This window comes from Ylistrum balloti, unplaced genomic scaffold, assembly GCF_031769215.1.
Source record: "Ylistrum balloti isolate Yb309-2 unplaced genomic scaffold, AGI_CSIRO_Ybal_v1 Utg370794, whole genome shotgun sequence".
NCBI classification, from domain to species: domain Eukaryota; kingdom Metazoa; phylum Mollusca; class Bivalvia; order Pectinida; family Pectinidae; genus Ylistrum; species Ylistrum balloti.
This window is the reverse complement of record NW_026782463.1, coordinates 135179-159921: the sequence shown is the minus strand read 5'-3', so window position 1 is coordinate 159921 and position 24743 is coordinate 135179. Positions and strand designations below refer to the sequence as shown.

The 24743-nt window shown below is 38.6% G+C and overlaps 1 protein-coding gene across 2 annotated transcripts in view; it reads right to left on the bottom strand.

Annotated features, from left to right (window-relative positions):
- LOC132558526 (retinoic acid receptor RXR-like) overlaps nt 1-23854 on the bottom strand; it is a 45438-nt gene extending 21584 nt beyond the window's left edge. For both annotated transcript variants that reach the window (XM_060223098.1, XM_060223099.1), the window contains exon 1: nt 23752-23854. In XM_060223098.1, coding sequence (XP_060079081.1) covers nt 23752-23821 — 70 coding nt within the window. In that variant the 5' untranslated portion in view covers nt 23822-23854. The remainder of the gene's footprint in view (nt 1-23751) is intronic.
- Nucleotides 23855-24743: the final 889 nt, after the last annotated feature.

The window sequence follows — 24743 nt, the reverse complement described above, 5'->3', positions numbered from 1 at the left end:
GCCAGGGTTCAAGGTTGAAGTGAGGTGACACGCATAGCTGATTACATTATTGGGCTGGGTTCAGTGATCGTTCGTTCGCTAGACGTAGAACTTACAACTTACGAATTTATAAGGCAAGGATGTTTTAAAATCTGTTATACCGAAGCAACACTGTTATAAGATATTAATAGTAACTAGCTATATGTAGGCCTGTCGATAACGTTACAAGGATATGTACACATGCAGGATCACAGGGACTTTCACTGATCATTAAAAACGTGACTGTCTAGGTGGAGATCTGTCCTGGTCAACATAAAGGTTTACCACACGTTTTATTAGGTCACATTGATATGCAGTAAATGACAAGATCGTTTCTGCCAAATTATTAAAGAAAAAATTTGAATGATTTCATTTCTAATACTATCCATAAATTGGTAATCCGTAATTGAACATTTGCATTAAATAGAGATACTAATAAGATTATGTACAATCATAGAATATAAATATATGGAAAATGTTATAAACACAAAAATCCAAAAATAAGATTTTTAGCATTCATATTCTATTCGTGTTTAGATTTGTGTTAGATTATTTTTTAAGGCTTTATATATGCTATATTTTACATCTGTATTTAAGAAAAATAATTTGTCATAAGATTCTAATGGTGCTTTCACGGTATGTATGATAAATCTTTTCCATTTGTATTATATAACTCATTTGTATTATATAACTCACTTGTATTATACAACTCACATTTGTTTTCTCTAACCCACACTTGTATTCTGTAACCCACACTTGTATACTCAAATTTGTATTCTCTAACCCACACTTGTATACTATAACTCAAATTTGTATTCTCTAACCCACACTTGTATTCTGTAACTCAAATTTGTATTCTCTAACCCACACTTGTATACTATAACTCAAATTTGTATTCTGTAACCCACACTTGTATACTATAACTCAAATTTGTATTCTGTAACCCACACTTGTATTCTGTAACTCAAATTTGTATTCTGTAACCCACACTTGTATACTATAACTCAAATTTGTATTCTCTAACCCACACTTGTATTCTGTAACTCAAATTTGTATTCTGTAACCCACACTTGTATTCTATAACTCAAATTTGTATTCTCTAACCCACATTTGTATTCTAGAGATCACATTTGTATTCTATAGCTGTTTCATTTGTGTGCCATTTATGACCTATGGTTTTCAATACTTCCGTATCCTGATTGCAGTATTATACAGTGCAATGAAAATTGAACCACAAAAATAGACTGAAATCAGAATACAATGATAAAGAGAAATATAGGATGAAAATGACCAGAAAAATAAAAACAGGTGTTCATGTCATGCGCGCCATACGTGTGTAACAAGACGGAAAAAAACAGGAAAGAGCAAGCGATACACAAGACAACACACAAATCAACCTAATTTACATATTTCTTTTATAAGTTGGATACCTTTGAATACAGTGACTTACTTTACTTAACAAAACATTATGCTATATTTTGAACATTACTTTCATTTTGATATAATTAGGGCTAACATAACTTGGTATACAATTTTTGTCGCAAAGCTTAAACAGATTCATTACCTCAATTATACAAATAGTGGTGTTCATTTCCGATATGACACTGGGGGTGGGGGTGGGGGGGCATAACCTCCCCTCGTGACGGACATTTTTTTTATCATTCAATTCGATAGGAAGCCTTGAATTAAAGGTTCTATATTTACTTTAAAAAATCTGCCATGATATTACGTCATCTTACGTTTTAATAGGCGTGGTTCGAAAACTGGGATTTATATAAAGAGAAGGAGAGAGGAACTGAAATGGACCCTACAGCTTCTACTTATAATGATTTTGATCATGTTTGTCTCGCCTGAATGAGTCTGTACGTGATTTTCTTTTAACAAGAATGGGATGACATATACATACGTGTCACGTACATGTCTTCCGTGACGCAGATCATAAGTGAAATTAAAATATATATTCATCACAAGACGTGTGTAGTACACAATCTTTAATAAGTTAACAGTGACATTCACCATTAGGTCAAAGCTCAATTAAGTTTTTTTACCGAAAGGTATCAAGGACCATGAATTTCGATGAAACATTGAAATGTACTAAATAATTTAGGTCGCCATGACCTTCGTATCAAGATGAAAGGTCGTTAGACTGATACAGTTGGCCTCCCCTCTTGAAAACATTACCAGATCTATCATTCACAGGTTAACCTTCAATTTAGATAGCCATCACCTCACGAGACTATCTATACCCAGTGACGGGTACGAGGAGCAAGATCGTATGAGAAAATCATTTATTTCCCCACTTTAACTTAAAAGGTGAGAGAACATTGCACCTTTCGTTTTGTTATTTTCTAAAATTGACTAATGTATAATTGAAATTAAAAAAAAAACACATTCTTACCTAGTTAGTCCATACCGTGCTAACCAATAGTGTCCACCGTTCCCGCATTAGAAAAAAATACAGGTCTTTTCTATACTTGACCACTATTTTATAGGTCGTTCAACCGTTGTTGAAATACGATGTCACGTGACATTAGTACAAGGATATACCCCAACGTGATGAGTAAACTTTAGACACCATATGTAGAACGGCTCATCGATTTTGTTGCGTGTGGTCAAGCAAAGTACGATGACCAGCCGAACTGACCGCCGACGCTGGTCTATTTACTCGAAGTTCATTGCCACATAGCACAAGAAACCTGTTGCTGATGCGGTTCCCATGGTTATGAATGACGTCATATTCAACGAAACTGTTATAGAAGTGGATAGGGCATTTTGGGGTCAGTTACCGCAGAATACCCAGTCTACACACATATGTAACTGGTTCCTGTTTATGGAATATTTTAATTCTATATATAAACAGTCTTGTAATTCCGATCTCTCAGATAAGCCTGTTTCTGACGTTGAGCCTGGTATAACCAGTGTACTGTAATGTAAACGATTTTCCGTGTCCAAATGAAACGCCTCAATGAAAAGCATATATTATGACGGTGAAGGCACACATGAACTGGAAACCTACATATTCAAGAGTTCATCGACATGCCCAGCATATTAAAGGCTAAATGAATATGTAAAGAACCTTCAAACCGGATACAAGGTCAGTTACCTGTACAAGTTAGGTGGTCACGCCACAACACGAAGGTCGCTTACCGATCGGTCCATTTCATTGACTAAAATCAACAAAAGATGGACGCAAAAACCACAAAGGTTATACAGAATGTACAGTATGATAATTATATGATCTTGTACTGTTACGTACAACGTAAAACTTCACGTGCAAACAAAAAACTCGACAAAAATGTACATGATATTTTCACCGATAGCCAGTTAGCGAGACTAACGGTTAAAACAGACGTAAAAAAATACGAGCGGAACATTACTTGCATCTTTGACGACTAACAGTCAAATCCAATGTGTTTATTTGATCTTACATAATGTTCAGTGTTAGATCAAAGAGAATTATTTTTTTATACTGATTTTTTTTCTTATAACCGGCCTGTATTACAGAACCTGTATAAAGACCTCAACTCCTTTATTACAGAACCTTGTTTAGCAGCCAACTCCTTTTATATATAGAAATTATATACAGCAGAAAACTCCTTTATTACAGAACCTGTATATAACGGTCAAGTCCTTTTATATACAGAAATTCTATACAATAGAAAACTCCTTTATTACAGAACCTGTATATAGCAACTAACTCATTTAGAAATTCTATACAGCAGAAAACTTTATTACAGAACCTGTATATAGCGGTCAACTCATTTTATATATAGACATTTTATACAACAGAAAACTCCTTTATTACAGAACCTGTATATAGCAGTCATCTCCTAAAATATAAAAAAAAGATTCTTTACAAAAGTCAAGTCTCATATTACAGAATCCGTGTATAGCCTAACTCCTGTATTACAGAACCTGTGTATAGCACTAAACTCCTGTAATAGTGAACTTTTATAATAAAATCTACAACACAAAAACTCCATCTATATGTAAAATCCTGTAGTAGAGACCCTCTATAAGACACTAAATATTTTACGATTTAAAACGACGTTAATAATAGATCAAAAGAGAAAAACTCATAAGTTATAAAAATGTACCAATAAATCCTTATTAGTAACACATCTCACCAACACTTTTCTTACCGTTTCAACAAAACAGGAAACTAAATGCGCGGTGAAGTCTCCGATTTTTTATAGCCTCTCTCCCGTCTTCTCCTCTCTGATTAATTTACAACCTCCCGGCATTATATAGCTGAGATTCCTCTTGATGTGTTAATGTGTTAACAAGCTAGAGAAGGCTCTTACCTAGCTTGTTAGAATACCAGTGCTGCCACTGCCCCAGACTATTATCAGATTTTTATCTTCGTTTTTCATTGTTAAATGCCGAACAAAATCCAAATCCTTGACGGAAATTTTTCACAAGAGACAGACTTACAGGTGCGGCCAATGGCTCGACTGAACGTTGCTTATATAACCACTTGCGGCTGGCTTGTATATAACCGAGCGTGACTTGTATAACCCCATATGGCTTGTATATAACAGATTGTGACTTACATAGACCCTATGGCCTATATATCACAAAATGTGACTTATATAACCCCTATGGTTTGTATATATCAGCTTGTGGCTTATATAACCCCTATGAATTGTATACAACAGATTGTGGTTTATATAACCCCCTATGACTTGTATATAATAGAGTGTGACTTTTATAACCCCGTATGGCTTGTATATAACAGATTGTGGCTTATATAATAACCCCCTATGACTTGTATACAACAGATTGTGGTTTATGTAACCCCCTATGGCTTGTATATAACAGAGTGTGGCTTATATAACCCCCTGTGGCGTGTATATAACATACTGTGACTTATATAACCCCCTATGACTTGTATACAACAGATTGTGGTTTATATAACCCCCTATGGCTTGTATATAACAGAGTGTGACTTATATAACCCCATGTGGCGTGTATATAACATACTGTGACTTATATAACCCCCTATGACTTGTATATAACAGATTGTGGCTAATATAAACCCCTATGGCTTGTATATAACAGAGTGTGGCTTATATAACCCCCTGTGGCGTGTATATAACATATTGTGACTTATATAACCCAATATGGTTTGTATGTAACAGATTGTGGCTTACATAACCCCCTATGGCTTGTATATAACAGATTGTGGCTAACATAACCCCCTTTGGCTTGTATATAACAGAGTATGACTTATATAGCCCCCTGTTGCTTGTATTTAGCAGGTCCTGACTTATATAACCCCTATGGCTTGTAAATAACAGAGTGTGACTTACATAAACCCTATGGCCTGTATATCACAGAGTGTGACTTATATAACCCCAATGACTTGTGTATAACCGATTGTGACTTATATAACCCCCTATGACTTAGATATAACAGAGTGTGACTTATATATCCCTTATGGCTTGTAAAGAACACATTGTGACTTATATAACCCCCTATGGCTTGTAAATAACAGAGTGTGCCTTACATAAACCCTATGGCCTGTATATCACAGAGTGTGACTTATATAACCCCAATGACTTGTGTATAACCGATTGTGACTTATATAACCCCTTATGACTTGTATATAACAGAGTGTGGCTTATATATCCCCTATGGCTTGTATATAGAACACATTGTGACTTATATAACCCCCTATGGCTTGTAAATAACAGAGTGTGACTTACATAAACCCTATGGCCTGTATATCACAGAGTGTGACTTATATAACCCCAATGACTTGTGTATAACCGATTGTGACTTATATAACCCCCTATGACTTGTATATAACAGAGTGTGACTTATATATCCCTTATGGCTTGTAAAGAACACATTGTGACTTATATAACCCCCTATGGCTTGTAAATAACAGAGTGTGACTTACATAAACCCTATGGCCTGTATATCACAGAGTGTGACTTGTATAGCCCCCTATGGCTTGTACATCACAGAGTGTGACTTATATAGCCCCCTTTGGCTTGTATATAACAGATTGTGACTTATATAACCCCCTATGGCTTGTATATAACCGATTGTGACTTATATAACCCCATGTGGCTTGTATTTAACAGATCCTGACTTATATAACTCCCTATGGCTTGTAAATAACAGAGTGTGACTCATATAGCCCCCTTTGGCTTGTATATAACCGATTGTGGCTTGTATAACCCCCTATGGCTTTTATATAATCTATTGTGACTTATATAACCCCTATGGCTTGTATATAATCTATTGTGACTTATATAACCCCTATGGCTTGTATATAATCTATTGTGACTTATATAACCCCTATGGCTTGTATATAACAGATCCTGACTTATATAACCCCTATGGCTTGTATATAATCTATTGTGACTTATATGACCCCTATGGCTTGTATATAACATAATGTGGCTTGTATAACCGACTATGACTTGTATAAAACCAGGTGCGGCTTATATAATAGAAACTTGAAGTCAGTAATGCATTGGTAGAAATCCCGACCGATGCTAATGACGATATTAACCTGTAACACGGATAGTCAGTATCATTTATCTATTGGTTTATATGCTTATTATTTACATTTTTCAACTGAATCAGAAATTCGTGGACTATTTATTTAGATCAATCTACTTAAATACTTTATGAACACACACAACTGGTGATATCAACAGCCAATTATGATAGCACACTGGATTTTGCAAACCAATTTGGCATACGCCAAAATAAAACAAACGTTCGCGAGTTGAAATTGGTTTATCAGGAAAGCACATTCATGTAGAAGCACTAATACATATTTGTGTATTTGTACTGTTAGTAATATTGGCTTAAAATGCCATACTGGATGATAAATATCGAAGATGTAGTTTCCCGTAGAAGGATTACAGGAAATGCTGTAAACTATCTGTGGCATGTTTTGGACGAGCACTGCCATGACCAGATAATCTGAAGAATTTCAAAAGTCGGTTATCTTATCTCCCCTCTTGACGCCGAAGCGGACAATCGCCGCCATATTTGTTTTTGTAAACCAAGTTACGCACGGTGCAGGCAAAAAGCAATGTACGATTGACCATTGATATCACTCTGCGTGAGCGAACCCATACGAAGATTTCCACATATCTATATCTAAATACAAGAGGCCCATGGGGCTTAACGGTCACCTGACTATAAAGACCTATATATGAAAGAGGCCAAATAGGCCTAAGATTGATTGCTCAACTACACAACAGCTTACAAAGACATTGCTGGTTCATAAAACATTTTTTACATACTTGAAATAATATTCTTTATACACGCTACTGCACAAATGTCATTGCTCCAAACCTTTTGCTTGTCCAAAAAATTCGATCGCAGTGACTTAACCCAAGGGATCTTGAATATAGGTCAAGGTTAATTATTTCAACAATCGGTAACCTTTCATCCACTTGTATTAAAGAATATCAGCAGTCTGGACGTTTTTGTTACTGAGAAGTTGTTTGGTTTTTACATATTTGACACCTTTGACCTTGAAAGGAGGCAAGGTCAAAAATATGACTCGATAGCCCTTCATCTCATCATGATACAGACCAAATTTCAGCACCTTTTGGTTAGAGAAAAGTTGTTTAAACATTTTAACACATTTGACACATGTGACCTTTAAAGTGGGTCAAGGTACTTTAGTTTTAAGAAAATTGGTAGTCCTACATCCAATGATGCCACAGGCATGAGATCAGCACCATGGACGGTTTGGTAATGGAGAAGAAGTTGTTGAAATATTTCAACACATTTGACACCTGTGACCTTCAAAGTGGGAAAAGGTCATTCCTTTTAACAAACTTGAAAGCCCCACATCCTAGCATTGATACAGGCAAAATATCAGCACCATGTGCGTTTTGGTTTGGTTATTGAGAAGAGGTGAAAGTAGGTCATGGTGATTTATTTTAACAATCTTGGTAGCCCTTCATCCCATCATACTACAAACCCAATAATAAGCCTTTTGGTTATTAAGAAGAAGTCCTTTGAATATTTTAACATATTAGACGCCTGTGACCTTCAAAATCGGTCACGGTCATTCATTTTAACAAATTTGGTAACCCTTCACCTCATCATGCTACACCAGACACCCTGGGTCTTTTGGTCATTGAGAAGACGTCATTTGAATGGAAAGTGTACGCACGGTGCACGGCGCACAGCGCACGGCGACGACAGAAACACGATGGCTATGATAAGTTCATCCTGACCCTTCGGGCCAAATGACCTAAATTGCAAGGATGGTAATAGATTAATTCTCATCTAAACTGAGATCAAATGTACAAAATATATGTATCATGTAGCTTTCATGTTTGATTCAATATAATACGTTTGTTTATATAAATAGTCCACGTATTACTCAGCCTCGTGGTAACTAGATAACACAGCGGACCGCAGCACACCGCGGAGGAATCGCTTTTTACATGGGTGAGGGGGGCGTGACTTTCCAGAAGTTTGGACAGAGATTGTTGGAAAGTTTTGACATTTTTGTTGTCTTTGCCTTGTAATATAACCAAAATATGTAAACCACGGAACGTTGGACTCATCCATGGATGAATTCGTGCCAATATTTCCTGGTTTTCTTTCGATTTCCGAGCTGGCTAAGCACCCTTCTGTTGCGGATGCGATCCACTTTGTCATCATATGATAAAGCCGGACATCCGTCGTTGATAATTGTTCATTTTATTCGAATTTCGATAAAGATGTTTTGAATGTTTAATAAATCCGTAGAAATATTGAGAACAGTTTTTAAATCAATCCACATCTCAGAAGCAAACAATAACAAATCTGCCAATACCTGTATCTAAGGAAGATCATTTCCATCCACGTGTAATGTTCTTGATCCTGACACAATGCATTTCACTGAACGAAGTCGGACACTGTTTATGACCTAATTTGACGCGATGATACTAACAACTTATAAGTGGAGCTAAGTGACCAGCGGATCGTAGAGACAACACCGCGAAGTGGTGCTACGTGACCAGAGTTCGTAGTGACAACACCACTAAGTGGAGCTAAGTGACCAGCGGATCGTAGAGACAACACCGCGAAGTGGTGCTACGTGACCAGAGTTCGTAGTGACAACACCACTAAGTGGAGCTAAGTGACCAGCGGATCGTAATCACAACACACTGACAAACAATACAACTTAATGGAACTGAGAGACAGCACTGCTTGATGAAATTGAGAGACAACACTACTTAGTGGAGCTGAGAGACAACACTACTAAATGGAGCTGAGATACAACACTACTTAGTGGAGCTGAGAGACAACACTATTTAGTGGAGCTGAGAGACAACACTACTTAGCGGAGCTAAGAGACAACACTACTAAATGGAACTGAGATACAACACTACTAAGTGGAGCTGGTAGACAACACTATTTAGTGGAGCTGAGAGACAACACTACTTAGTGGTGCTGAGAGACGACACTACTTAGTGGAGCTAAGAGACAACACTACTAAATGGAGCTGAGATACAACACTACTTAGTGGAACTGAGAGACAACACTACTAAGTGGAGCTGAGAGACAACACTACTTATTGGAACTGAGATACAACACTATTTAGTGAAACTGAGATACAACACTACTTAGTGGAGATAAGAGACAACCCTACTTAGTGGAGCTGAGAGGCAACACTAATTAGTGGAGCTGAGAGACAACACTACTTAGTGGAGTTTAGATATAACACTACTTAGTGGAGCTGAGAGACAACACTACTTAGTGGAGTTTAGATATAACACTACTTAGTGGAGTTTAGATATAACACTACTTAGTGGAGCCGAGAGGCAACACTAATTAGTGGAGCTGAGAGACAACACTACTTAGTGGAGTTTAGATATAACACTACTTAGTGGAGTTTAGATATAACACTACTTAGTGGAGCTGAGAGACAACACTACTTAGTGGAGTTTAGATATAACACTACTTAGTGGAGTTTAGATATAACACTAAGTGAAGTTAGTGACAAAACTAGATTGAAGTTGAGTAACATTACTACTGTACGTAATGAAAGCTAGAGACAACTCACATTTTTTCTGAGAATTTTTATGTTTTTGGAAATTATATTTAATACAACCAAAGCACCTAAGTTTATTTAGTTGTAATATTCAATAACTTGTCAGCGTTATAGAAATAATAATGTTGTCTTGGTAACCGAGATTGATATGTTATGATTTACAACATCTGGTTTTGGAGGACGCGTATTGTACTTAACACAGTAAGGTCTTCAGTGTATATCTTAGTCCTATTAGAGATAAACAGTCGTGATATTCCATAAAATTAATTCGATATTTGACCAAATTATGACGACATATAGAGATAATTATCAAGATAAGTCAACTTAAACCAGTTCGTCAACATCCGTGAAAGTTTTAATTTGATAATTATCTCGATAAATCGATATAATTTTGACCAAAAGCCGCGCTAGATTTACAAAATACAGCGACTAGTAACAGTAGAATAAAATCGTGTTTCGGTAATTCAGCCTGAAAAAATATATAACAGATATATGTGACATTTATTGTTACCCAGAATATCAACACAGCAGTTATTATACAAGTGTTCAGCGAAATTACTCTGATCAATCAACACGGTGAAGGATGATACAAGCGATAATGATTTATATGACAATACACATAGATACTGCCTGGTAGGTATCCATTCCATTGTGTCTACTCATAAATACGTAATGTTACATACACACAACGCAACACTGACGTGGAGACATATTGCATACAGATCAACTACAGACAGTGATAATGAGTATGTATATCTACTTCGTAAAATGAACATATAACACAGATATATATATATATAAATACTCGTGATCAACATTGGCAGGCAATACGTCCGTCGTTCACGTACACAACAGCTGCAAATTTGCAATTAGTGCACGTGCACTTGTCCCATCTCATTAAACACGCGTGCTCTTATCAGGTCACAACTCATAAAAACACAAATACTGTAACAACGTCTTTTATACAAGGACCCATACGGAGAATTCGTTGGGGGTCTCATTTAAGATGCACGCATCATGTCATATCGGATGATGGTAGGATAATTCTCATGAAATATTAAAATTTCATTATCACGAAATATTTCAAAATTTTCTTAATGACCTCACACACCACCGAATTCCTTGATATCAGCGATTTATTACATTCATAATATTTCCAAGATATTGGAACATGAAGCGGGAGCTTGCGAGTCTTTCTGAAATACTTTTCACATTCTCCATGTTGATGCGGGCCTACACACAACTCCCCGTTACCGAGGTCCTACACACATCTCTCCGTTACCGAGGTCCTACACACAACTCCCCGTTACCAAGGTCCTACACACTTCTCCCCGTAAAAGAGGTCCTACACACATCTCCCCGTTACCAAGGTCCTACACACACCTCTCTGTTACCAAGGTCCTACACACATCTCTCTGTTACCAAGGTCCTACACACATCTCTCTGTTACCGAGGTCCTACACACAACTCTCCTTTACCGAGGTCCTACACACATCTCTCCGTTACCGAGTTCCTACACACAACTCTCCGTTACCAAGGTCCTACACACATCTCTCTGTTACCAAGGTCCTACACACATCTCTCTGTTACCGAGGTCCTACACACAACTCTCCTTTACCGAGGTCCTACACACATCTCTCCGTTACCGAGTTCCTACACACAGCTCTCCGTTACCAAGGTCCTACACACATCTCTCTGTTACCGAGGTCCTACACACAACTCTCCTTTACCGAGGTCCTACACACATCTCTCCGTTACCGAGTTCCTACACACAGCTCTCCGTTACCAAGGTCCTACACACAACTCTCTGTTACCGAGGTCCTACACACATCTTTCCGTTACCGAGGTCCTACACACATCTCTCCGTTACCAAGGTCCTACACACATCTCCCCGTTACCGAGGTCCTACACACATCTCCCCGTTACCAAGGTCCTACATACATCTCTCTGTTACCGAGGTCCTACACACATCTCCCCGTTACCAAGGTCCTACACACAACTCTCTGTTACCGTGGTCCTACACACATCTCCCCGTTACCGAGGTCCTACACACATCTCAGTTTCCGAGGTCCTACACACATCTCTCTGTTACAGAGGTCCTACACACAACTCTCTGTTACTGAGGTCCTACACACAACTCTCTGTTACCGAGGTCCTCCACACAACTCTCCTTTACCGAGGTCCTACACACATCTCTCCGTTACCGAGTTCCTACACACAGCTCTCCGTTACCAAGGTCCTACACACATCTCTCTGTTACCGAGGTCCTACACACAACTCTCCTTTACCGAGGTCCTACACACATCTCTCCGTTACCGAGTTCCTACACACAGCTCTCCGTTACCAAGGTCCTACACACAACTCTCTGTTACCGAGGTCCTACACACATCTTTCCGTTACCGAGGTCCTACACACATCTCTCCGTTACCAAGGTCCTACACACATCTCCCCGTTACCGAGGTCCTACACACATCTCCCCGTTACCAAGGTCCTACATACATCTCTCTGTTACCGAGGTCCTACACACATCTCCCCGTTACCAAGGTCCTACACACAACTCTCTGTTACCGTGGTCCTACACACATCTCCCCGTTACCGAGGTCCTACACACATCTCAGTTTCCGAGGTCCTACACACATCTCTCTGTTACAGAGGTCCTACACACAACTCTCTGTTACTGAGGTCCTACACACATCTCCCCATTACCGAAGTCCTACACACATCTTCCCATTACCAAGGTCCTACACAGATCTCCCCGTTACCAAGGTCCTACACATATCTCTCCGTTACCAAGGTCCTACACACATCTCTCCGTTACCGAGGTCCTACACACATCTCTCCGTTACCGAGGTCCTACACACATCTCTGTTACAAAGGTCCTACACACATCGCCGTTACCAAGGTCCTACACACAACTATCCGTTACCCTAGTATGCAATATCGGTCCAATATTAGTACTGGATCCTAACACACAAATGTTCGTTGGATGCGTATTACTAGAATAGATATATGAGCAATGAAGTAATAGAGATAGTACGGACAAATGAAATGTCCCATTTTTTAGTCAATCTGGCCCTTTTTCAAGACACAAATATTACATAAATTACATCTTAATAAAGGTCCAGATTGCCTCGAATTTGACAATTCATATATATATGATCAATGAAGTAATACCGACAGTACGGGGAATTGTATATATATATATACATATATGACATTTTACTAAGCGGCCACATAACATGACAATAAAGATGCTTTTAATCGTCAATCCACCTTTCTGATTTTATTGTGTACCTGGCAGAAATTTTACGTCAGACAGAAAGGACACATGTAACTCTTACTTATCACAAAGGTCAATGGGTCCATCACTAAAGTACAAACACAGATATGACGCATTCATACTTTTTTATGGATAATAACTGGGCATCTATAATCTTTTATAGCATGGCTCTTACAGTGAGTGTTGTAATCAAATAAACACTAAAGTACACCAGGTAGCAAACGAACTTTGACACCGTCGACTATCATCTTGGCTCTTCAACATGTGTCTCTAACGTTTAGCACAAAAATGGTGTTTGGTCCAGTATTTTAATTTGATGTAGATCAGGTCCTACCTAGTCACAAAGGCGATACCTAGACAACACAGGTACATCCAGTAAAACATCTATTAAACTTCGAAATGTGGATGGACGTTGTCAATTTGATTGTATAAGTCGACTGTTTGACATTTCAAATGCGTTTATGTCAGTAAGATAAGTCGACACCCGCACGTTGTCAATTAATTCATCGTCTGTCTGTACATTATGTGCCAGAGATGGCAAAAATATATCTTTACTTACAGGAAAATAAAACAATATTCAATCATTGTTTAATATAAGCATACCGCGAAGTCAACAGACCGATAAAACAGCTGTATTTGGGACCATAAAAGTAATGTCACAACATAACCCTTTTTTTATACTTCACAATAACACTTTTATGGGCAACAAGTGTAACCAATCCAGGAATATCACAGTAAAGGTCTGACGTGGATTTGATATACGACATGTGTATAACGTTCAAAGTGACGCCAATAAATCAGACACTGTGTAGGGTAGTCACCTCACCATACTGCACCGTCACCTCACCACACTACAACGTCACCTCACCATACTGCACCGTCACCTCACCATACTACACCGTCACCTCACCATACTGCACCGTCACCTCACCACACTACAACGTCACCTCACCATACTGCACCGTCACCTCACCATACTACAACGTCACCTCACCATACTACAACGTCACCTCACCATACTGCACCGTCACCTCACCATACTACAACGTCACCTCACCACACTACAACGTCACCTCACCACACTACAACGTCACCTCACCATACTGCACCGTCACCTCACCACACTACAACGTCACCTCACCATACTACATCGTCCCCCCCCCCCCCCCCAGCACACTACACTGTCACCCCCCTCAGCACACTACACTGTCACCCCCCCCCCCTCACCACACTACAATGTCGCCCCTCCTCAGCATGTAGACATAGAATGTTAATGTTTGTATTTATCGACAATTAAGCATGGTGATTATAGGCTTGCGCAAGAGTAAGTAGATTTGTCTCTACTTTTGCTCTTGGAACCATTTAGTGTTGTGGGCGATGTCAATGACTCTCAAGTGGCGCCACCTACTGCTTTCGGAACAACATAGCCAATGTTAGGTACTAGGTGCTTTGTTTTATGAGTATCACCTGGAGATACCTATATTTTTTTACTTGGAGTGCCTTGTGACGCGTTATGTAACTACGAGTAACATGCGCAATACGCCCCATACGTTACGCGACATGTACCAAACGTCATCGATAAAATCATGAGAACAAGTAAGTATTATCAGTCGCCCTCATTAAAGTTACCCATGCATTGAAAAGTAACCAAATTGGAAGTGAGCGATAGTATTTTGAACTATAGGTCGACCCAGAACAGCGTTTTCCCATCTTCTCTCTGTCTTAGCCTGTCTCTATCTCTGTCTCATCTTACCTCCGTTCTTGTCTCTGGTTCTGTCTCCGTTCGTCTCTGTGTCAGCCCTTCTGTCTCAGACACTCTGTCAAATTCCCTCGAAATCTGAGTCTCAGTCCCTCTGTCCGAATCTTCTTCTGTCGTCTATGTCTGTGTCTTAATCTCTAAGTTCTACTCCGTTCATAGTCTCTGTGTCTCAGGTTTCAGTACCTGCCCCAATCCAAGTCTCACTCTCTTTGACTCAGTCTTTGTCTCAGTCTTTCAGTTCTAGTCTGACTCATAGTCTCTGTGTCTCAGATCTCGGTATCTGAGTCTCAGTCCCTCTGTTCCAACCGTCTCAGTCTGAGTCTTAGTCTCTAAGTTCTAGTCTGTTTCAATGTCTATGTGTCTCAGGTTTCAGTATATGTCCCAATCCATGTCTCACTCTCTTTGACTCAAGTCTGTGTCTTAGTCTCTCAGTTCTAGTCTGTTTCAGAATTTCTTTGTCTCAGTCTGTGCTGTCTCTTTCCCTTCCATTATAACCGAACCTTCATCTTTGCTTGTCCAACGTTATCAATTAAACCGTCGTGTTACTAAGACGATGGGCATGCGCATTTCACTCGCACCTACTGCCCTATATATCAGGCCATGACAGTTTATTTTTGCTGTCCTTGACGTAAATTCACCGACTGTTGTAGCAATTGTACTCGACTTTCATCAATATTTTGGAGTGGAGGCGAAATAGCGTTGGTTTGCTACTGCAGACAATTACTAGGTAAAAAAACAAAGTATGCCTCGTGTAATTAACTTTATAAACACTCAGTCACATGCAGCACCAAAATTGAATTTTGTTTAATGACAAAAAGTCTTAGTTAATGAAAATTGTCCAGTTTTTTTTTCTGACTGGAGAGAACACCTGTGCACGGTGTTGCCTGTGAACATATGTTGTAAATAGAACTACGGCTTTAAGATATAATGTCCTTCTCGGAAACAATGTTTTAGCGTGTTTTGGTTTTGTTATGTAAATAAAGATTCATTCGTTTTTACACCGAGAGTTAAGTTCATTAGATGTCTGTGTCGCAGTTAACAGATTAGTGTTATCATGATGTGTAAGTATGTTGTGTTCTTGTGTGATGACGCTTTGATATGTTGTGTTCTTGTGTAATGACGCTTTAGTATGTTGTGTTCTTGTTTGATGACGCTTTAGTATGTTGTGTTCTTGTGTGATGACGCTTTGATATGTTGTGTTCTTGTGTGATGACGCTTTAGTATGTTGTGTTCTTGTTTGATGACGCTTTAGTATGTTGTGTTCTTGTGTGATGACGCTTTGATATGTTGTGTTCTTGTGTGATGACGCTTTAGTATGTTGTGTTCTTGTGTGATGACGCTTTGATATGTTGTGTTCTTGTGTGATGACGCTTTAGTATGTGTTTTTCTTGTGTGATGACGCTTGGTATGTTGTGTTCTTGTTTGATGACGCTTTAGTATGTGTTGTTCTTGTGTGATGACGCTTGGTATGTTGTGTTCTTGTTTGATGACGCTTTAGTATGTTGTGTTCTTGTGTAATGACGCTTTGGTATGTTGTGTTCTTGTGTGATGACGCTTTAGTATGTGTTTTTCTTGTGTGATGACGCTTGGTATGTTGTGTTCTTGTTTGATGACGCTTTAGTATGTGTTGTTCTTGTGTGATGACGCTTGGTATGTTGTGTTCTTGTTTGATGACGCTTTAGTATGTTGTGTTCTTGTGTGATGACGCTTGGTATGTTGTGTTCTTGTTTGATGACGCTTTAGTATGTTGTGTTCTTGTGTGATGACGCTTGGTATGTTGTGTTCTTGTTTGATGACGCTTTAGTATGTTGTGTTCTTGTTTGATGACGCTTTAGTATGTTGTGTTCTTGTGTGATGACGCTTGGTATGTTGTGTTCTTGTTTGATGACGCTTTAGTATGTTGTGTTCTTGTGTGATGACGCTTGGTATGTTGTGTTCTTGTTTGATGACGCTTTAGTATGTTGTGTTCTTGTGTAATGACGCTTTGGTATGTTGTGTTCTTGTTTGATGACGCTTTGTATGTTGTGTTCTTGTGGTATGTTGTGTTCTTGTGTGATGACGCTTGGTATGTTGTGTTCTTGTGTGATGACGCTTGGTATGTTGTGTTCTTGTTTGATGTTGTGTTTGTGTTCTTGTGTGATGACGCTTGGTATGTTGTGTGATCTTGTGTTGATGACGCTTTAGTATGTTGTGTTCTTGTGTGATGACGCTTGGTATGTTGTGTTCTTGTTTGATGACGCTTTAGTATGTTGTGTTCTTGTGTAATGACGCTTTGGTATGTTGTGTTCTTGTTTGATGACGCTTGGTATGTTGTGTTCTTGTGTGATGACGCTTTAGTATGTGTTGTTTTTGTGTGATGACGCTTGGTATGTTGTGTTCTTGTGTGATGACGCTTTAGTATGTGTTGTTTTTGTGTGATGACGCTTTGGTATGTGTATTTTGTTTACATTTGTTGACGCTGTGGAATATTTTGTCTTTGTTTTGACGCGGTGGTGTATTTTGTCTTTGTGTGTTGACGCTGTGGTATATTTTGTCTTTGTGTGTTGACGCTGTGGTGTATTTTGTCTTTGTGTGTTGACGCTGTGTAGTATTTTGTCTTTGTGAGTTGACGCTATGGTGTATTTTGTCTTTATGCGTTGACGCTGTGGTGTATTTCGTTTACATCTGTTGACGCTGTGGTGTATTTTATCTTTGTGTGTTGACACAGTGGTATACATTGTCCTTGTGTGTTGACGCTGTGGTGTATTTTGTTTACATCTGTTGACGCTGTGGTGTATTTTGTCTTTATGCGTTGACGCTGTGGTGTATTTCGTTTACATCTGTTGACGCTGTGGTGTATTTTGTCTTTGTGTGTTGACACAGTGGTATACATTGTCCTTGTGTGTTGACGCTGTGGTGTATTTTGTTTACATCTGTTGACGCTGTGTTGTATTTTGTTTACATCTGTTGACGTTGTGGTGTATTTTGTCTTTGTGTGTTGACGCTGTGTTGTATTTCGTTTACATCTGTTGACGCTGTGGTGTATTTTGTGTTTGTGTGTTGACGCTGTGGTATACTTTGTCTTTGTGTGTTGACGCTGTGTTGTATTTTGTGTACATCTGTTGACGCTGTGGTGTATTTTGTTAACATATGTTGACGCTGTTGTGTATTTTGTTGACATCAGTTGACGCTGTGGTATATTTTGTCTTTGTGTGTTGACGCTGTGTTGTATTTTGTGTACATCTGTTGACGCTGTGGTGTATTTTGTTGACATCTGTTGACGCTGTGGTGTATTTTGTGTACATCTGTTGACGCTGTGGTGTATTTTGTTAACATATGTTGACGCTGTGGTGTATTTTGTTGACATCTGTTGACGCTGTGGTGTATTTTGTTGACATCTGTTGACGCTGTGGTGTATTTTGTGTTTGTTTGTTGACGCTGTGGTATACTTTGTCTTTGTGTGTTGACGCTGTGTTGTATTTTGTGTACATCTGTTGACGCTGTGTTGTATTTTGTGTACATCTGTTGACGCTGTGGTGTATTTTGTTGACATCTGTTGACGCTGTGGTGTATTTTGTGTACATCTGTTGACGCTGTGGTGTATTTTGTTAACATATGTTGACGCTGTTGTGTATTTTGTGTACATCTGTTGACGCTGTGGTGTATTTTGTTGACATCTGTTGACGTTGTGGTGTATTTTGTGTTTGTTTGTTGACGCTGTGGTATACTTTGTCTTTGTGTGTTGACGCTGTGTTGTATTTTGTGTACATCTGTTGACGCTGTGGTGTATTTTGTGTACATCTGTTGACGCTGTGGTGTATTTTGTGTACATCTGTTGACGCTGTGGTGTATTTTGTTTACATCTGTTGATGCTGTGGTGTATTTTGTATAAACTGTATGGTATATTGCTCTCTTGCGTACTGACGTTTTGGTATATTTTGTCCTTGCGTATTGACACTGGTATGCTTGCGATTTTGTATAGATCCTCTATGTTAACTGACACCTAGATCCTGCATCCCTCCGGTACCCATACATAGGCTTTAATAATGTTACCTTACACAGCTTTGGAAACCGATGAGAAATATGTAGTTGTGGTAATCAATGTTTCAAATAACAGGTTATACGGCAGACGATATTCGATAGCTGGTCGTGCGGGGTAGAGGCGGGGATAGTACCGGTCCGCTCGTCATCTTGTCATAAAGCCACCGTACACGCCGGGAGGGACCACCCAAACGTGGTACAATAACGGATAATGACACAAATTACCTCGCCTACTGTCGCCTTCAGCTCTAATTTATAATAATAATAAAATTTACACCCCACAAAAAAAAAACGCAAACGAGTGAAAAACAAGTGAGATAACGTTGGAATTACAACATAAAAGCATTAATAGCTGTACATAATCCCTGGTAAAATTGAATTTTCATGGAATCTCCATGCTGTACTTCAATTCAAAATAAAAAGTGACAACAGAAAAGCGAAAGCAGACAATTCAGTAGAGTATAGACTCGTTGTCATTGTCACTGTAAATTCGTATCTAGTAGATCTTATCGCTCGCCTCAAGCATTACCCCAATATTCTTGTATGTCCCAGGTACTTATTGTCCGGTGTACCTGTATGTACAGCATACTTGTATGCCCAACATCTCTGTATGCCCTATACACATGTATGCACCTTATACGTATTGTCCATTGTACCTGTATGTACAACATACTTGTATGCCCAACATCTCTGTATACCCTATACACCTGTATGCACCTTATACGTGTTGTCCATTGTACCTGTATGTACAGCATACTTGTATGCCCAACATCTCTGTATGCCCTATACACCTGTATGCACCTTATACGTGTTGTCCATTGTACCTGTATGTACAGCATACTTGTATGCCCAACATCTCTGTATGCCCTATACACCTTATACGTATTGTCCATTGTACCTGTATGCTCAACATATTTATATATCCTACACATTTGTATGTCCCAAATACTTATTGTCAAACATACCTGTATGTCCTATACACCTGTATGTCCCATATATTTATTGCCCACTGTACCTATATGTACAACATACCTGTATGTCTTATATACCTGTATGTCCCATATACTCTATATCAATTTTATCTGTGTGGCAGTACTCCTCCATAAATGTACCCATGTATCATTAACATTGGCATGTCCTACTGAAGCCCTGTAGAATCTATGAGCGATTTCAATGAAAAAAGTTTTGTAGTTTTGTTGGAGTACATCACTGAGAAGTGTAGTTCCTGATGATGACGTCAAATAGACATGTGACAGGTGTCATTCACAGTCATTTGAATCACATGCTTTCTTTTTCGTGTAAAGTGTGTTATTGCCATGCAAATGTAAACATTATGACGATTGTGGACAAAACACTTGTTCCATCTAACGAATTACAATGTCGATAGTGAGAAACTGCTGGCAGACGGTTGACTGACAGACAGTAACCTGTGTTGACAAAATCACGTGATATTGAACTGTAACTTTTATAGTAAGTATGCTTTATGTATCCAGCGCAATATATGATGCATTATTTCAACAGTCTTTCGTTTATATTTTTCGTATAAATTTTCCTTATCTACCGGAGTGCGTTAAAGTGTATCCTTAATTCTAAATCGACGATTATACATGCATATACTTATATAAAGCTGTCCACTTTGTCGAAATGAGAAAAAAATCAAACATTGAACATTGGACATCGTTTTATTTTGTATTGGTCGTAAATATGGACTTCATCTTTTAACAATGGCAACACAGGCTAATACCTTATATTTATATTCTTGTTGACACAGCTTGAAGCGCGCGAGAGGTTCGACAGTGGCAGAAATCCGTAGTACCCATGGACAGGAACCACAACCGAGCGATAAGATGGGGCAGAACTGATCAAACTAGTAAAATTGTTTAATAAGCATTATCTCACATCTTGTGCGATAGTTTTCTTGTCTTGAAGAGTGATCTGTTAATAAAATGTCAATTCTCCGTTGAAAGTAAATATGATTTGAACCAGACATTTAGTCCAGTGTCGACAAGGGGTTCGTTTGCATGTAAATATATATATAATTTTTCTAGATAATTTACATACATACAAGTGCATAGTATCTTATGCCAATACCGGAAATGCCTTCAGCATTCCGACCTTACGTACAGATAGATATAACTGCCAAAGATAGGTAACAGGCGACGTATGGCAGCCGTAAATACGCATGCCCTACGGCCATGATCTTGTCACACGGTCACGTGACTGTCGGGTAAACATATGCATTTGAATGTATACAGTAGCTTACGACGCCGTACAGGTCTCTATGCTTACATGAAGATAAGTAAAACCTAACACAGGGATGTACCTGGCGAACTCCCTAGCCAAACTATATATATATATAGGTATATAAACTGGTAACCCCGGCGTATCACATATATATATATGAAAACTCAGTAAACGGTCTGTTTATTACCAACAGTTACATGCATTTGTGTTTGTTTTTCTATTAGATGGAGGTTTTCGTACAGCGTTAACAATACCAAAACACGTGTGATAATTATAGGCATGTAAACGTAACATAATTTACAAACTTACTATAGACTTAGTTTTATGAGAAGTTGACAAATCTTCTGTAACAGTTATTATAAATATAATACTATAGACTACGGAACACAAAATAATCGGACAACTTTCAAAAGTTTTACTGTAAACTTTTGTTAGCAAATTAGTTTTTCAATACCAACTGTCTCAAATATAACACTGTCACATCTTTTAAATTCAATTCAAATGTCACTCGCAGAATGTTTGATTTTAAAAACAGAGTTGACAATAAACTTGAAAGATGAACATCGCCTGTCTAAAACACGTAGACTTATGTAAAAGTCTATATACTTTTGTTACAATGTTATGAATGTCGATATTTATGTCATGGTGTGTGCCGTTTATTGATCAGTACACTTAGCCCCGTTATTCGTTAATGGGGAAAGATAAACAGATGTTCTCATACTTCAGTGAGGGAGTTTTGTATACGGATATGTACGCCCTCCTAAATGGGGTACTTTTCGCTGTGGGATACTTGTAGATATTTGTTTTCACTCGTCGCTCTGGGATACTTGTAGATATTTGTTTTCACTCTTCGCTGTGGGATACTTGTAGATATTAGTTTTCACTCGTCGCTGTGGGATACTTGTATATATTTGTTTTCACCTTTCGCTGTGGGATACTTGTAGATTTTAGTTTTCACCTTTCGCTGTGGGATACTTGTAGATATTTGTTTTCACTCTTCGCTGTGGGATACTTGTAGATATTTGATTTCACTCTTCGCTGTGGGATATTTGTAGATATTTGTTTTCACCTTTCGCTGTGGGATACCTGTAGATTTTAGTTTTCACCTTTCGCTGTGGGATACTTGTAGATATTTGTTTTCACTCTTCGCTGTGGGATACTTGTAGATATTTGATTTCACTCTTCGCTGTGGGATATTTGTAGATATTTGATTTCACTCTTCGCTGTGGGATATTTGTAGATATTTGATTTCACTCTTCGCTGTGGGATACTTGTAGATATTTGATTTCACCCTTCGCTGTGGGATACTTGTAGATATTTGTTTTCACATTTCCCTGTGGGATACTTGTAGATATTTGTTTTCACCTTTCGCTGTGGAATACTTGGAGATATTTTATTTCACCCTTTCGCTGTGGGATACTTGTAGATATTTGTTTTAACTCTTCGCTATGGGTACATAGATACAAGCATTTTCGCTCTTCAATATGCAGGTGTATAGACAAAATGATTTCGTTTTTCACTATGGGAAACTTGAAGAAGTGTTTTCTCTCTTCACTAGGGGTAACCTGTAGGAAGTGTTTTCGCTCTTCACTATGAGGTAACCTATAGGAAGTTTTTTCTCTCTTCGCTATGGTTAACCTGTACGAAGTGTTTTCGCTCTTCACTAAGGGTAACCTGTAGGAAGTGTTTTCGCTCTTCACTGAGGGTAACCTATAGGAAGTGTTTTCTCTCTTCGCTATGGGTAACCTGTAGGAAGTGTTTTCTCTCTTCGCTATGGGGTAACCTATAGGAAGTGTTTTCTCTCTTCCTTATGGGTAACCTGTAGGAAGTGTTTTCTCTCTTCGCTATGGGTAACCTGTAGGAAGTGTTTTCTCTCTTCGCTATGGAGTACCTATAGGAAGTGTTTTCGCTCTTCGCTATGGGGTACCTTAGATTAGTGTTTACGCACATCTATCGAGAAGTATTTTGGACAGGTGTACAAACAATTGATTTCGCTATTTCCGGATGAGTGCTTGTACACAAGTGTTTTTCGTTCCTCAATTCTGTCGTTTAATTACAGGCAGGTTTCTGTAATACTACCAATCGCCAGCGGAATTTCGACTGGTTTGGTTCTTCGTGTTTCTTGATCACTTTTATCAAGAGTGGACGTGACAGTCGCACAGCAAAGATGATTCTTTATGTTGTGGTTTTATACAATATCAGAAAAAAAACCGCAAAGGGATTATTTACACGCCTCTTAACTTGGAATAAACCGCAACGACCCGTGGTTAAGTGGGTCAAACTAGAAAGTTGTCGAAGCAGATCATCAAAAACACAGCAGGACTCGTAGTAAAATAAATTCTGTAAACCAAACAATTTTAAATTGCAATAAAATATACATTAAATAGAATGTAAATTCCTTACCTGTTATAGGTGGAATCCATAGGCCGTAAAGGCTACTTTCCGTTTCGATAGGTTTAAAGTTAGCTACCATATCAATGATATTTACTATTGCGGCAGCGAGAGCTGTGTTGTCATACAGCGTACTGGTTCACATGTATAAAGCCGCAAATGTAGCTGAGATGTAAGCGGCCTCGTGATTGGCTAGAGCCTCGGAATGGGTCATGCAGTACATGCACCTCGTTTCTTGGGTCACTATATTCTTACGTTTGCAGTCTATTTGAACGCGACTATTTTAAAACAGTCTCACATTTGTTATCAAAGTGTGTCAGATAGCGTGTCACATTAGGAAAATAAAATAAGCGTATCTATAAACAGAGATTAAAATATAATTTTAAATCATTCGGCTATGAAATGAAAACATATGGATGCAATGACGGAAATAGAATTTTACTCTGCTAACTTGCACGACCGAGAGTGAAAAAGCGTATGGAGTTTACAGTGAGCCTAGCTCTCGCACTGACTCACCGCCTCCTATCAACCATCTGTAATATAGAAGGTTCACCACAGCTCGATGTATTTTGGCACCGAGATAAAAAACAAATCGAAGAATTTGCCTAGAAGGAATGCTGGCAGTTTTGTATAATTAGTCTTTATACGGCGGGTATATCAACAGAATCCCGTGACAGACTATATAGCTAGACCGTGGCGTATGTATGTACACCTAACGCACTTGTACTAGTATTTAATACAGAGATGTAGTAGATAGATCCACAGCCGAAGTGTGTCTGATGGTGTGTGGATGTCATTCTCAATTAAAGGCAAAAGTGTAGAGGGCTGGCTAATTTACACTTGATCGATGTTGTTCACACGGCCTTCTGGCGCGAGCTATGACTTCTGCACTAACCAGGAAGATTGGTGTTCGAATTCCTGTATAAGTACGGCTAATAAGAACGATATGAGACGAATCGTTATTTTCATCATTTCCTTGTGTCGTAGTATCGTAGTGTCTTAGT